This window comes from Gossypium arboreum, chromosome 6 (assembly GCF_025698485.1).
Source record: "Gossypium arboreum isolate Shixiya-1 chromosome 6, ASM2569848v2, whole genome shotgun sequence".
In the NCBI taxonomy this organism is placed as follows: domain Eukaryota; kingdom Viridiplantae; phylum Streptophyta; class Magnoliopsida; order Malvales; family Malvaceae; genus Gossypium; species Gossypium arboreum.
Window position 1 is genome coordinate 69921945 of NC_069075.1, and position 17371 is coordinate 69939315.

Here is a 17371-nt window from a genome sequence, read left to right on the forward strand (position 1 = left end):
GCTTGGTAATGATTAGCCATTGGAATGGCTAATCATGATCATATTTGGTATTATGTATGTCAAATTGCTAGCTAATCCATGGAAACCATGAAATAGGTAAAATTTACCATAAAATAGATTCAGATAGCAGCAGTGACGTGAGTTTGAAAAATCACTAAAAATAGTAGAAATGGAATTAAATAATGAATAAGTTATGGAATCGAAGCTTGATGAGCCTATTTTCATATGGAATAAGTGAAATAGGTATATGAGCTATATTTTATGAGATGTTTAAATTTTTGTGAAACAGGGCCAGAGCGATTTCTGGATCCCCTGTTCTGACTTTGGAAATTCACCATAAATTTTACAAAGATAATTAGAAGCCACGCTTTATATGTACAGATTCCTTATTGAGTCTAATTTTATTAGAGACAAACGGCATAGTCATTGAAGCTCTGTACAGGGAGATATCTGATTCGTAATACACAGAGGTCAGAGTAGTCGAACCCTGAAACAGGGGAGAATTTAACTAATAAACTGTACTAATTGGCCTGACCAAAAATTCTAGAAAAATATTAGTAGATAGATATATGAGTCTAGTTTCAGGAAAAATTTACGGAATTGGATTTCGAGTTTCGAAACTCGAGATATGATTTTTAAAGCGACTGTGATGCAGTTAGCCAGCTTTTCTAGAAATTTTAAAATGAATTGTATGAGCTGTTTAAGTAATGAATTAAGTCCGTTAACACCTCGTGTTCGACTTCGGAAACGGTCTCAGATATGGGGCGTTACACCTAGTCAGAATAGTGGTTTTGGGACCACAAATCCGACAGTAAAATATTTGTTTTATGATTATTATGAATTATAGGATATGAAAATAAGCATGTGTTAAAGTTTCATGAAGAAATTCTAAGTATAATGTGTCCAATTGGAAATTAGGGACCAAATTGAATAAATTGCAAAACTTGAGTTCTAGAAGCAATTTGCATGAATTTGCTTTGAATTATAAATTAGAAGGTCTTAAATAGTAATTTGCCCAATTTCTAAGTTTTTGGACAAAAATGGGCATGCATAGATAAATTTGGAAGTTTTGTAAGGAAGGGTATTTTGGTCATTTGGTAATAAACTTAATAAAAAGGGAATAAGAAAGCCAAAATCAACCATATTCTTCCCCATAACTGTCGAAATTCCTAGAGCTCCATAAGATAGGGTTTTCAACATTTCAAGCTCAATAGTAAGTGCTCCTTAGCCCCATTTTTAATGCTCTTTGTAATTTTGAGATCCTCGTGACATGCTCTATCCATTTCTACCGATATCTCAAGCTAGGGTTCATGTTTGGAAATTTACCCATGCTTGAGATGCTTGTGTTTTGATGATTTATGGAGGAATATGAGAGTTTAAAGGATGGTAAACAACTTTTACTGGTTAGGTTTTCATAAAAATGGCTTAAAGGGACCATTTTGTGAAAAGGTATAAAATATGTGGTAGAAATGTGAAATAGAGGAAATTATAAGCTGGTATGGGCTTAAGATACATTCGGCTAGCATGGGTAACCAAGAAATTTCATGCATTCCATTATACGAGCCTAGGGACTAATTTGTAAAAATATGAAATATTGGGGGCAAAATGGTCATTTTGCTCGGGGGTAAAATTTAGGTATGAAATGAATAGTATGAGGTATTAATAATTTATTTATAGTATGAGGTATTAATAATTTATTTTTACTGATATAGACTCCGAGGAACGAATTCCGGAGGTCGACCGTGGAAAATGAAAGGTTTTGGAAAAACCGAAATACGAAATCGAAGCAATTACAAAGTAAGTTCGTGTAACTCGAAAAAAACTTTAAATATACTTGAAACTGCATATTCTTAAATGTATGTTAATTTAGATATTGATTGCATGACAATCCATGAAATGTGGTAGTGTAAAATAAAAAAATAAAAAAAGAAGATGACAACTATCCCGGTTGAATGAAAAAGGGAGATTCGATGGGTAAATTCTTGTTTACATGATATGAGATCTTGCACGTGCTGCAAAAAGAGATTTAGCCTGGACGGGTAATCTGACGATCTCATTATAGTAAGGATCCAACTTAGACAGGTGTTCCTTAAGTGATCGAACCTCCCGATGATTATATATGCATTATGTATTTAGCCCGGATGGGTAACACGATTAAGGACTGAAATTAGCCTAGACGGGCATTTCAGAGCTGAACGTTTTGGAGTAATTGTCGTTGTAAGGGATTTAGCCTAGAATGGTAATCCCGATAATACTCCTTGAATTTATGTTATAAGGGATTTAACCTGGACTGGTAGTCCCGCCGTAAGAGTGAGGTTCATGGGAGTGTATATTTAAAATGGTCACTAGCAAGACTTGATGGTAAAAGAAATTCCCATCGAGATTTTCGAGAAATTTAGCGGGACTGAAGTAAGTCATGAGAATGGAAATGTGTGAGTTGATGAGCTCACCAAGATTAATGCTATATCGCTTAAGAGGAAACTAACTTGATGATTGAGTGTATGTGATAGGGAATTTATACTATGCATGTTTGGATGAGTATCTTTTATGGTTGTATGCAAAAATAACCGGTAAGTTTAACTTCTTGTTATCCGAACTTACTAGGCATGTTAATGCTTACCCCCTTTCTTTTCCCTGTCTTATAGAGCTCGCGGACTCGTGAAGATTGGAAGACGATTGGAAGACGATTGGAGTATTGTCAACACTATCAGCTTATCTTGCTTTGGTATATAGATTCTTTTACTTTGTTACAATGGCATGTATAGGTTTTTGGTTATTTTGTTATATGTGTCATTGATTAACCAATGTAAGGGTTTGAATGATATACTTATTCCTTTTGTATATGGCCATAAGACATGGCTCATTTTGATGTAGGTTGTAACCTACTATTGTGCATGTTGGTCTTTAAATGTTCATGAGATAGTTAAATATGGTATATCATGAATGGACATAGGGAATGTGGCCAAATCACTCGGAGATGGCTAGGTCATTATTGGCAATAAGTTATAAAATGTGCCAAGTCTAAATGTGTTTGATGATATGGTAATCCTTAATACAAAGAGGATAATCTAGCATGTATAAAACCAATGAGATAAGGTTAACATGAAATAGACCATTGAAGGTAGTCATTGGGCATATTTAGGTTGTTAAATACCATAGAAGTTCATAGATGTGAGTGGATGTTGAGGGTGTCTATTGGCTTGGATTGTAACCTCCAAAAAGGTCCACACGGGTAGACACACGGGTGTGTGTCTAGGCCGTGTGTGACACACGGTCAGTTTCATGGGCGTGTGGTACGGTTGTGTGTCCCTTGCACCTAAAATTTTTAGGTCAATATGCATGGTAGTAAACACACGGGCAGAGACACGGCCATGTGTCTCAACCATGTAGTGGACATGGCCTAAGCACATGGGTGTATGCCTCAAAATGAAGGATGACGTCATAAACAAAATGTTTGGGTTTTTGGACACGGGGCGTGTCTAGGCCGTGTGAGGGACACTGGCCAGGGACATGGGCGTGTGCTTGGCCGTGTGAAAACCCCTGTAGGTTCGAAATGAAAAAAATTCAAATAATTCAACACGGGCGAGGGACATGGGCGTGACCCTAAGCACACGAGCGTGTGCTTTGCCTCCACATGGGCGTGTGAAGCATAACCCTAGGAATTTTACTAAAATTTTCGATTTTAATGTATGTTTTGGACATAGTAGTCCAACATAGGGACACTATGATGTTGTTTGATCGGTTTTAAATTAGGATGAAATTTTATAATCCGTATTTTTTCGAAATGTCTGAGTGTGTGTCCGGTAACACTTCGTATTTTGTCCCAGTCTCGAGTACAGATTAGAGGTGTTACATAAATTCTGGTAGGTTGATGAATGATTTTAATGGGCCAAATCATCAAGTCCAACTATGCACGAAACGTCCAAAGCATTACCTGATCCTTTGCAAATGCCAATTGGGCCAATTACAAGGGCCCAATCCAAGCAGGGTGAAGTGGCTAACAAAGACTACCATGGCGACAACAAAGAAGTTTTCATCTCTTTTCCTTCTATTGTCCCTTATTGTTTCATCTTTATCTTTCTCCTTCTCTTTATTTCTAAAAAAGCCTCCATTTCATTTTTTGCGATTATCCCAATTTCTCCAATCTAGAACCAGCGACAATCAACACCAATGCGATCACTCAATTTGACCCATCTACAGTCGGCGATTCTTTGTGCGATTAGTCCAATGGGAACCCATGACCCAAGCACAAGATTTGATAAGTATGACAGTAGCTGCAAAGAAATATTTAAAGGATGGGATTGCACTTTATAGACAAAGTCTTAGAAACTCAATTAAACTTAATCTCTATTTTTTGAGCTTTATTATTTAAAAGTGATATGATCTTTGCATTATCTTCATATGAAACTTTTAAATATATAGTAGTTTAAAATTATAAAAATTACCAAATAACATTAATATTATTAAATAAAATATATTAAAATATTTTGCTTAGAATGGAAGCATTACGTTTCAAATAACATAAATGGTAATAATCATTTACCATTACTTTCAAAATTATTTTTAAAATAATCATTTACGTTTCAAATTCAAATTTTAAAATATATTAATAATTTTCATTATTTATTTTATTTTATTTAATTATAGATAATTAAAAATTTTAGAAAACGAAAAAATGGTTGGGCCACTTATCTCTAACTTATATTATATATGATTGGTCCACCACCGCAGTTCTCATAATCTCCCAATGCGGCCATTGCCCTTTTTTTGTTTGAAAAAAAAAATAACAGTGAATATATATAAATAACAAAACCCGCACCGCTTTAAAAGGTATTGCTTTTCTTCTCCAGCAATTCACCGTCCTTAATATATATAAGAAAAAAGAACCCCACAGATAAGAAAACCTAATATCCCAAAGCCCAAATCAAAGCCAACACCTTTCGAGTAGAATCCCATCAAATTTCTCATCAACCAAACAGAAATCTCATCCCCCTACAACCCCGCTTCTCTTTCCAAATTAGATAGAAAGAAGGTGAGGGATTAACATTGATAGAGGTAGAAAGAGAGTTCTTCTTTGATCTTGCGAAGGATGTCTGCGGCAGTGTGCGGGAGCAAGAGATCGTTCTTCGAGGATATCCCGTCATCGCCATCGGCTTCTGTCTCTAAGAAGCTCCGGCGCTGCTCGCCTTCATCTCCTTCTTCTGTTCGTTTTGCTCCGCCGCCTTCTCTCCTTGATCACCTCCAAGCTCTCTTCCCTCATATGGACCCCGAGGTATATGGATTATTTTTTATTTATTTATATTCCTAGATTACGTTAATTTGATGCAGAAATGTAAGTTTATTTGATATTACCAATTGCTTCTAGTTATTCTCTATTATATTTAATAACAAAGCTGTAATGTTTCTAGATTCCTTTCTTTGGTTATTCTGCTTGGACGCTGAGATTTGAAAGTAGGGATAAAAGAACGATATTTTAAACCTATGTTGGGTTGCATATCCATTTGATTCATTGGATTTATCCTGCAAGCAAAATGCATATTGTAATTATTTTTTTATGTTGGGTGAAGCGCTTAAACTCTTAGCGTAAAATTCATTTAAAAGAAGTTGATATTGCGGTAAAGTCTAACAAGTGCAATTGTGTGGATTGAAGCCAGGAATGCGGCCAGCCCAACCAGTTTTGTGAATGTACAAAAATTTGTGTATATGAGATTTGCTTGTTTTAGTTGGTTGAGTTCTAAAATTTTCCAAAACGTTAAATCAGTTTGTGAATTTACAAAGTATTTGTGTTGAGTATATAAGACTGCTTGTTTTAGTTGGTTAAGGTTTATCTTTTTGTCTTCTAAACTCGAGGCTTAGCTTTTAAAGTGTTTGCTTCTACTAATCTGTTGCTGAGCAAGAGATTATGGTTGGTTGTTGAATTGTGGTCCATTTGTTTCTTCTATGAACATTTAACAATTTATTCCTTTCAGCTTCTGGAGAGAGCACTACTTGAATGTGGCAACAATATAGACACTGCTATCAAGAGGCTTCAGGAACTTCACTTAGCAGCTGCAGATGCTACAGGGGAAAAGATGGGTCCTGTTGAGGAACTGGGTACAACTGCTGAGCAGGGTATCCCTCTTTCTTGCGATTTTGATTTTTTTGTAATTTAGCATCGCTATTATAGTTTACAATCAATCTGTATTTTGTTTAGTTGTTATTTTTTCTATCAAGAGTTTTACTTGGCTTCTAATGTATTTTTGATAGATGGTTGATCATGCAGAACTGTTTCTATGACAAACCGACAGAGTTTTAGTGTCAATCACCGTATTGCATTAAGTTGTTGCTATTCAACTCTAGCCTGTGTTGTTAGTCCTTAAAATAGTTATATGACTAATGGTTAAATCTAAGTACTGAGTTACATGGGAGTAAAACATATAGGGCTTCTAAGAGTCTGTAAACTGTAAGATTTGCAATTAGTTAGAAGATTCCTTTCACCACTAGTTCCCTGTTCTTCTTTCAGTACTTGTACAAATCAGTAAAAATTGATTTTTGAAAGAGAGAAAGAAGTGATAAATTTCTTTTAGATTTTAGTCCTGTTCAATATCCTAGTCCTTAGCTATATGCGCCCAAAGATATATTGTGGTTAATCAATTTCAATAGAAAATTTTCTGTAGAACAATTTATATATTTAACTTTTAACAAATTGTAGCCTGCTGCCACCAAAGTAATCATTTTATATTTAATTGTTGTGCTATGTGTAATGGGGCATCTGCTTTAAGATGGGTAGTTCTTACTCCTTAAGGCAAGGGAAACTCATGTATGTAGTCGAAATTGCAGGTACAGTAACCAACAATGGAGAAGCTGCTGATACTACTGCTCAGATTCCATCGGCCCCTGAAACTCTGCCTGTTGATGGTGCAGAATGGGTGGACTTGTTTGTGGGGGAGATGATGGGTGCTTCAAGTGTGGATGATGCCAAAGCCCGTGCCTCTAAACTGCTGGAGGTTCTGGAGAAGTCCATTAGTGAAAACATTGCTAAGGAGGCAGCACAAAGTTTTCATAAGGTATGTATCTCTTAACTCCTCTAGGTCCTGTAGAAAGCTGCTTTCGGGTATATGATAGGCTCTCATGTCATGGGACGAACCAGGTTTGGGCTGAGACTAGGCATGTGGTCTCAAGAACAAGTTCACTTGCCCAGCCCTAATTTCTAGTCTCAAATCATGCCCAATCCTGGCCCTGTACAAAAACACAAAACCAAGGCCCATAACAATTTTCCCAAGCAGAAAATAAACTGGTAACTGAACTGAAATCTGGAAATAAAGCAAAGTCTTATATAAACTAAAGTTTTCATCTCTAAATATTTCTACGGAAGGGGTTAAAAGTTGGTTATTGTGGAAGTTGAGAGACAAAGCCAAGAGTATAAAACCGGTCTAGGGGATGACTGAACTAAGTTACTTTCGTATTTGATTCCGAGTTAAAGTGTCTTAGTGATTTTGAGACGTGAAATCAAAGACAATGGTTTGAAGTATGGTTTCAGAACTGGAAGTTGGAAGTTTGATGCGAGGAGCTGTGCTGTTGAGGTTTGAAGCAGATGATATGATAGATATTGATTCCAGAATTCCCAATTTCAAATACTATAAGGACACTGTTGTTTTGGCTTTTTGGGTGTGCAGTTGCAAAATTTGATAGTTGTGTCGAATTTTGGCTTTTGGTTTTCGACATATCTGTGAAATTGAACATGGGTTTCAATATTTATGTTATCTGTTGTGTTGCTTAATAGTTGGTAAACATCACCTTGTTGATTTGATTGTAATTTGTTGTTAGGAGAATATGATGTTGAAGGAACAGATTCAAGTGTTGATTCAAGAAAACACGGTTCTAAAACGTGCTGTGGCTATCCAGCATGAACGCCAAAAGGAGTACCAGGACAAAAACAATGAGTTGGAACACTTGAAGCAGCTGGTTTCTCAGTATCAGGATCAGTTGCGGACTCTAGAGGTGAGAAATCACAATCATTTTACAGCTTGATTTTCTATCTCCAAAAAAAATGTTGTAAATGATGATGATGAACATTAATGATTTTTGAGATAGTAAGAAAAAAAAAAAAAACAGAAGCATAAATTTGTCATAATATTAACTATTAACGGCGAATCTATCATGTGTTTTTGTAGGTAAATAACTATGCCTTAACGATGCATTTGAGGCAGGCACAGCAAAGCAATTCCATCCCTGGGCGTTTCCACCCAGATATTTTCTAGAAGTAAAGATGCAACCAAGTAAACATGGAAGCATAGCGATGGAATGTCTAGTTTTATGATCATAGAATTACTTAGCAATAGTGATATACTGACAATGTTTTTTAATCTGTTTGCCTTTTCTTATGTACAATTTCTGATATTGATCGTATATACAGAAATATGATGTGTTCAACAATTATCAGATTTATATTTCTATTTCAAAGTGAATCTATTTCATTTCTACCACGCCACATTGAAATGGAATAGGATTAAAATAAATGGAATAGGAATAAAATGGAATAGGTTTAAAATAGAATAAAGTTATAATCAGTAATTTAATTATTTGGTTGAATTTAATAAAATAGAATTATAATTTTATTTGTGTTTGGTTGGGGGTGTAGGAATATATTATAGCCCAAATTGGTGGGCTTACTACTAAAATCATGTTTGGTTGGTTGGTTGTAAAGGTTTATTATATCTGCTTTGGAAATGGTTTTATTACGTGAAATTTTCCCTCATCACTAGATAGCAATTCAACGTTGATAAAACTTTTCTTTTTATTTTTCCATTTTTAATTTTTACCCCTATTTTTTTTGAAACCATGCTCTCTACTCGCTTGCTTGTTTGCTTTTTTCTGTTGCTGGGTTCTAAATTTACTGCAATTGAAAGCTAAACCAAAGTTTGTAACTCTCTTTTGCTCTCATACTGCGTTAATGTTACTAAAATTATTGTTGATTTTTTTTCCTTCTAGTTTTTGTAACTCTCTTTTGCTTATTTTTTCCCATGTTTTCTTCTATTTTTTTCTGCTTCAGATTTGATTTTGAGTGGTTATTTTCGTTCTTTATCATGTTAGTTTGGTTGCTTTACTTTGATGGGTTTGTGTTATTAATTTTTATTGATTTATGTATTTTAATTAGCAAAGTTTCGAGTAGAGTTCTACTTTTTGTCCATATTAGAATTTTTAAGGCTTTCTATGGCTGCAACTTTCTTGGTTTATTGGTTTGCAACTTTCTATATTTTCATTCTTGATTTTTATATTTTTTTGGTTTATTGGTCTACGGAAAAAGAGGGAATTGGGTCTACAACAATGAGGTTAATTTAATGGTTGCTTTTTGTTTAGTTGTAGTTTAAGTATACTTTTAAGTTTTATTTGTAATTTTCATCTACAGCATTTAAATTTAACCTTAAAATCCTAGAATTGTTCATCAGTTAACTGCCCAGTAATAAAAAAGAAAAAGAGTTGAAAAAAAAAAACATGATAGTTGTAAATTGGGGTGCGATTAGTAAAGGATACCTTTTCTTGCCTGAAAAATGATTGACACGATCGGATGGTGAGAATGTGGTGAGAGTAATTTCGATGTCACAAAGGTTAGAAAGCTCATAAGCTCTCTTGATTAGTCCATTTCTACGTTTCCATTGTAACAACCCGATTTTAGCTAAATCGGAATAGTGGTTTCGAAACTATAAATTCGAGGTCATAAAAATGTTTATAGCATGTGGAATATGTATGTGTGAAAGTTTCGTGAAATAATTTTAGTGTTTGAGTGCTTAATTTGACGAAAGGACTTAATCGCGTAAAATGTAAAAGTAGCATGCTACAAGTTAAAAATGCCAAATTACTATGGTTTGTTAAATGTGAGGTCCTTATGTTGTAATTAGTCCATTGATAGTGGAGCCTTGAATTATGTGAATTATAATATTATAATTAATGGTTAAAATAGTAATTTGGTTATTAAGTTAATATTGTTAAAATTCTTTCATCTTTTATCATTCCTAGTTGAAAATAACAAAGAAGAAGTTAAAATAGGGCTTTGATATTTAGCACTTGTGTGGCTTAATGAAGGTATGTATTTTGCTCAGTTTTTGATAATTTCTACATTTTTGTGGTCTTTGTTTCGTGTTCTAGCTAGCCCATGCCTCAATTTTTGAAAGTGTTGATGATTTTGAAAGTTTCTATTGATGAATTCATGTGTTTTTAGATGTTTGATGATGAAATATGAAAGCTTGGTGTTTGATATACCTGTTTTGTAAAGTGATTTTGAGTAAAAATGCATATTAGGGATTAAATTGAGAAAAGTAAAAATTGAGGGGTTAAATTTTGAAATAAACGAAAAATATAGGCTTATTGAATTTGACTAAGCATGGGTCTTATTGAATTTTTTGAATTTGGTGTATTTTTGAAATAGGGACTAAATTGTAAGAAATGTAAAAGTTTAGGGCCAAAGTGTAAAGTGGCTTAAATATGTGTTTGTGGATGAAATTGATTGAGTTGATCAAGAAGGAGGAATTTGGATCTAGATCGGGAAAAACTAAAGTTGTCGACTAAATGATTCGATTCGTCGTTTTAGTATCCGTGGTAAGTTTGTACGTGTTAAACATTGTTACAATTATGTTTTAATGCTGTATTAATTGCATAAATTGTATAAATGAGACTAAAGTTGTGTACGACGATAAATCGACTATGTTTGGCACTTAGTGTTTGTTTCGAGATAGCTTCGGTTATATATAGCACTTAGTGTGCATATCGAAATAACTTCGGTTATATATGGCACTTAGTGTGTAAGATCGAGATAGCTTCGGCTGTGAAAGGCACTTAGTGTGCAAGATTATAATAACTTCGTTTATGTTTTGGCACTTAGTGTGCGAGATATCGAGTATCCGACAGTATCATGTAATGGTATGAGTTTGATATGAATTTGTACAGGTATGTACATATAAAGCATAAAATCCAAATAGAAGAAGTTATGAACTTATTCGTAGACACTTGAGTAAGTATGAGGAAAGTTTGTTGGTTACCATGATTTAGACATTAATTAGTTAAATTGATGATTTGTATATTATGAATTGTTGAGTAAATTTAGTACGAACTTACTAAGCTTTAGAGCTTACTTCGTTTGTTCTTCTGTGTTTTATAGTGATTCTAAAGCTAGCTCAGACTTGGGGATCGTCGGGAATCGTCATCACACTATCGATCATTTTATTGGTACTTTTGAAGCTTTATATATATGGTATATGGCATGTATAGGCTAGTGCCATATTGGTCTGTTTTGAGTTATGATATTAGCCATGAGATTTGGCTTGTAAATGTTGGTATGTATGGCCATTTAAGTTGGCTTGAATTGTGTTTGGTAAGTGTTATATATGTGATGTATATAATACCTTATGTGTTGGCTTGTTTGGTATGTTTATGTGTTGGTTATTATGGATAGTTGTAAGTTGGTGTATTAATGTTTAAGGAATGGTATATTATGGAGATAATGAATTGGTATGTTTTGAGTAGTTGAATTGGTGGTGGATAGATGGCATGATATATATATATATGGAATAGCATATTGTTGGGTTGCTTATGTAACACCCCGTACCCGAGACCGTTGCCGGAGCCGAACACGAGGTGTTAACGGACTTAATTCATTAATTAAACAGCTCATACAATTCATTTTAAAATTTCCAGACAAGCTGGCTAACTGCATCACAGTCGTTTTAAAAATCATATCTCGAGTTACGAAACTCAAAATCCAATTCCGTAAATTTTTCCTGAAACTAGACTCATATATATATCTACTAATTTTTTTCTAGAATTTTTGGTTGGGCCAATTAGTACAGTTTATTAGTTAAAGTCTCCCCTGTTTCAGGGTTCAACTACTCTGACCTCAGTGTATTACGAATCAGATATCTCCCTGTACAGAGCTTCAATGACTATGCCGTTTATCTCTAATAAAACTAGACTCAATAAGGAATCTGTACATATAAAGCATGACTTCTAATTATCTTTGTAAAATTTATGGTGAATTTCCAAAGTCAGAACAGGGATCCAGAAATCGCTCTGGCCCTGTTTCACAAAAATTTAAACATCTCATAAAATATAGCTCATATACCTGTTTCGCTTATTCCATATGAAAATAGACTCATCAAGCTTCGATTCCATAACTTATTCATTATTTAATTCCATTTCTACTATTTTTAGTGATTTTCAAACTCACGTCACTGCTGCTGTCTGAATCTATTTTATGGTAAATTTTACCTATTTCATGCTTTCCATGGATTAGCTAGCAATTTGACATACATAATACCAAATATGATCATGATTAGCCATTCCAATGGCTAATCATTATAAGCATTTCTATTTTCATACCACTCAATAACCATATCATAAGACCATATATACAAAATGATTATAATGCTATACATGCCATACTCAAAATATACAAGCCATTATGTCAAGATGGTATACGGATAGTGTGAGCGTGCCTCCGACCGTTTCCGATTTCGAGCTGGCTTGTCAACACTACAAGGAATGAAAAGGAGGAGTAAGCATAAATGCTTAGTAAGCTCACATGCAAATAGCAAGTAACATAACCATATAAGCAAACATAAAACATCATTTGCATAATCATCACCAAGACATTCATATCACCTTTTCATTTATCATCTTACCATATTGTTGTTATATAGAGTTTTCAACCCGAGGGTTAAGTACATACCTGTTCAAAGTATCCATTTCACAACACTTACCAATACGTCCCTTTCATCTTGAGTATTCCTCCATTTGAGTAGAACTTTACCCGTTGAACACATCGAATATAATTCGGATACATGGAAAGTTTGCACATAAGTGCCACATATGTAGCCAAGCTACCATGTAACCCGCCCATAAGCGAACTCGGACTCAACTCAACGAGCTCGGGCGTTCGCATCCATAAGTGAACTCGGACTCAACTCAACGAGTTCGGATGCCTAGTTACATCTCTCGAACTCGGACTCAACTCAACGAGTTCGGACATTCGCATCCATAAGTGAACTCGGACTCAACTCAACGAGTTCGGATGCCCAAACATCCTAGTGACATGTCACTTGTATCCTAATCCTTTCCTAAGGTTCAACGGACCTTTTTCCCAATTATCGTCTCAACCATCTCCTACGGAATGTCGATACCGATACTCGGTAGTATTTCACATTTCATTTTCCAAGTATATCACATAATTTGACATATTATCAAACAATTGTCACAAGTATGATATTTCATAATAATTATCATATCATTTAAATAACATAAAAACATTTAAAATAATAACTATGTTACCAACATTTACATATGAACTTACCTCGTATGCGAAAATGGCTATTTTACCATTTCAGTCCACAACTTGGTATTTTCCCCATTTTAGCCAATTTCAGTTTTCCTTGCTCTATCATTTAAAATATAGTCTAATTAGGACTCACATTATTCAAATTGACCCAAAATCATATTTTGGAAAAATTACAATTTTGCCCTAAACTTTTGCATATTTACACTTTTTCCCCAAAGCTCGTAAATTAAAATTCAGCCTATTTTCTTATGTTTTATGACATGCTGATCATTTTTCCCTTCTATGGCAACATCAAATTCTCACTCTAACATGTACTTATGACTATTAGGTATTTTTACCGATTAAGCCCTTTTGCTCGTTTTCACTTAAAACCGAGTAGCACAAGTTGTCTAACATAATTTAAAACCTCATATTCTATCATAAAACACCAAAATACACAAATTTCACCTATGGGTATTTTTCCAAATATAAACCCTAGGTTAAATTATTGCTAGCATAAGCTAAATCGAGCTCTAGGGACTCCAAAAGCGTAAAATCATTAAAAGCGAGGGTAGAACGGACTTACAATCGAGCTTGGAAGCTTGAAAAACCCTAGCCATGGTTTCTCCTTGCTATATTCGGCCATGGGGTTGAAGATGAGCAAAATTGGCTTTAATTTTGTATTTTAATTCATTTTACCCTAAATGACCAAAATGCCCTTACTACTAAACTTTCCAAAAATTCCATCCATGTCCAATTTTGTCCATAGACTTAGAAATTGGTAAAATTACTCTTTAAGGACCTCTAATTAATAATCTAATTCAATTTTATGCAAAATACTTCTAGAACACAAGTTTTGCAATTTATTCAATTTAGTCCCAAATTTCAAATTAAGCACTTTATGCATAAAATTTCTTCACGAAATTTTCACACAATCATGCAATCATATCATAGACCTTAAAATAATCATAAAATAATTATTTATATCTCGGATTTTGTGGTCACGAAACCACTATTCCGACTAGGCCCAAAATCGAGGATATTACAACTCTCCCCTTGAGGATTTTCGTCCCGAAAATCTTACCGAAAAGTGGTCTTCACTTTTAATCTCATATTTGGTGTCAAGAACTTGCACTTAGACTGTACCTCCAATACATCTCTTCAATTTCTCATATGATCTAAAAGCTTACAGTCTCAACTCTCAACTGTTCTTAAATTTTCAATCCTTCTTAATTTCCCATGATATCATGACATAAAACACGGATCTCAACTTGATTTAATGGAGACCGAATTCCAAGAAATCCGACAATTAAAGAGACACGAAATTCCATGAATCGATGAGTAGGAATTCATTCAATGAGATGTGATTTATAGATCTCGCCAAACATTTAACAATAGGATACATCACATTTTCCTCTTTCCGCCATAGAAATAATTCGATATGGCCTCAAGAATAATCCTTCTCATTTCCATCCCAATATCAACATTGACAGGGATAATTTTGATAGATCCCAATGCTCGGCTTTAACCCCTTTAACAACTCCGATTTTATGTAACATCAGATGCTCTAAACTATCACATTACCTCACTGTCTTGAAACACATCACAATTCATACAACAATACATTCTTGAAAGTCGAAAGTCTTTGCTCAATGTAGACTAGTCTAGTTCAGACGCTTCGGTTACCAATATTCTCATCTATCCGAACTCTGTCAACATGTAATAAACTTTTCAGCTTTCACAAGATGGAAACCTTATCATTCGTAGTGACTTAAACTAATATCCAACTCTTTTCTAATAAATATAGACTTCTCGTTCAAACTATTTACTCTTTGATCTGTACAAAATGAAATTCTATTATCAAACTTGGGAAAAATAATCCTGACATAATTGTCACATGAAATCTTTCAAATAAATAATTTACCATACCGACTAAAACTCGCGCTTTTATCACCTATGCCTTTCTTGATGTCAAATCCTTACGAAATTAGAAAAATCCCAATACTAAAATCACCACATTACCAAGATCAAATTAGAAGTATAGTCATATTTGACATGATTATCACGAGTGAAGAACGTACTTCGAACATGAGTCGTAATTGACAAATTATGGAACAAAGATAACAAGAAAACCGAATAAAGAAATCCAAGATAGAGAAACCCGAATAAAGAAATCCGAATAAAGAGATCCGGGATAAAGAAACCCAAGATACGATACTATGGGAGAATCGAAAACCAAATTCATAGAGAAAATACAGAATACTACGATAATTCTTCAAAGAAAGAAAGTCCAAAAGAAAACATTATTTAATCCCACTGAAATCAAATATAACAAGATCAATATATCTTCCCATACATATATATTAGATGAAGCATCAAGTAGAAGAAGCAGAATCATAATATCATACGTATTCTCTCATCAATTCTTATCAGACGAAATGAAATAGAATACCCGATGAAATAGAGCAATATAAATTATAAACTAGTCAGACTACCAATGCTTTCATCCAACACCGGAATTAGAAGACATTCCCATATAACAAGAATTTCTTCAGAAGATCAATAGCCATAGAAATATTTTTGAGAACAAGTAAACACATAGAACATCTCAAAAGAGACTGCTAAATCTGTCCAGTCATAACTGTCACACTCAGATAGTTCACATTTCAATTATCATTTCCCCAACTAGTTCTGCGTCACAAATTTCATATTAAACCATTCACTAAAGAAGGCCGATTCTGAATAAATTTCGATTTACACTTTTCTCGACCTTGCACTGAGTAATTCGGTTTACAAAGGAGAATTCCTTTTCTAATCGGGACGGTGCATAACTCCAATAATTTTTACGTCAATCCGATACTTTCTTGGCTCGACTTTACTTATCAGCTCATTTTCAATCTCTAATCATACTTATAATTATTCTATCCTTTGAACTCTTTGGGTTCTCAACGAAAACTTATTCAATACAAATCTCATGAAATTCCATTATAAGTACCACTTTGGTAAGGGGAGGGTTGTAGGACCTCGACTCGACTTTCTTATACATACACATATGACACAACTTCCATCATCATAGTAACATCATCAAAATCATGTCATTCATTCATGTTGGCTTACACCAATTTTCCTATTGTCCCATTTAGACAATATACTTATGCATACATTCTATGTTTTCTAGACGACTTTACTTATCCATTCATTTAATTAAATTAATTCATGCTCATGACATTATATAAGGCCAAACAAACATAGATATTTGCATCACAATCACAACTTTCATTTCGTGCATCATCATGTACATATCATTACAATCATATAATTCAGGTCCAACAATTTAACATAGATAAGTTCATTTCATTATAATCCTTTACCTCATAAAATTATATACCATTAACATTCATCAACATTCGACATCCAATCAAGACAAGGACATTTTCATTCAGTATCATAATATTATGACCTTTATTCATACCTCTACTACTTTCTATTTATTCCGTTCATCTTATCAAGTAAGCCACATACACTACATCATATGAGCATTAAGCAAATATGAATATTTATCACAACATGAACTTTCATCTCACATATTATCACATATGTATCATAAACCTTTATTCATACTTTTCTGAACCGAGACTTATCATAATCATAATTTTACTCAAATATCTTCACATAACATTGAACATGGTCGGCACAGCTCGGTTGGAGAGTACCCTGTCTAAATAAGACGGTACTTATACGCGTCGGAAGACATCACACTATCACAGATCAGTGGCATGTATAGCTAAACTTTTACACATGCTAGGTTAGTCCGAGAACCGACTAAACCTGCTCTGATACCACTAAATGTAACACCCGTGCCGAGACCATTTCGAGTCGAACACAAGGTGTTAACGGACTTAATTCATTAATTAAACAGCTCATACAATTCATTTTAAAATTTCCAAACAAGCTGGCTAACTGCATCACAGTCGTTTTAAAAATCATATCTCGAGTTACGAAACTCGAAATCCAATTCCGTAAATTTTTCCTGAAACTAGACTCATATATATATCTACTAATTTTTTCTAGAATTTTGGTTGGGCC

General features: G+C 34.1%; 1 protein-coding gene across 1 annotated transcript; it reads left to right on the forward strand.

Moving 5' to 3' along the window:
• Nucleotides 1–4819: 4819 nt before the first annotated feature.
• On the forward strand, nucleotides 4820–8415 carry LOC108483934 (uncharacterized). The gene is made up of 5 exons (XM_017787485.2): nucleotides 4820–5272; nucleotides 5970–6111; nucleotides 6820–7046; nucleotides 7807–7980; nucleotides 8154–8415. The coding sequence occupies exons 1-5, from the start codon at nucleotides 5090–5092 to the stop codon at nucleotides 8238–8240; spliced, it is 813 nt and encodes a 270-aa protein (XP_017642974.1). The 5' UTR covers nucleotides 4820–5089; the 3' UTR covers nucleotides 8241–8415.
• The last annotated feature ends 8956 nt before the right edge of the window (nucleotides 8416–17371 follow it).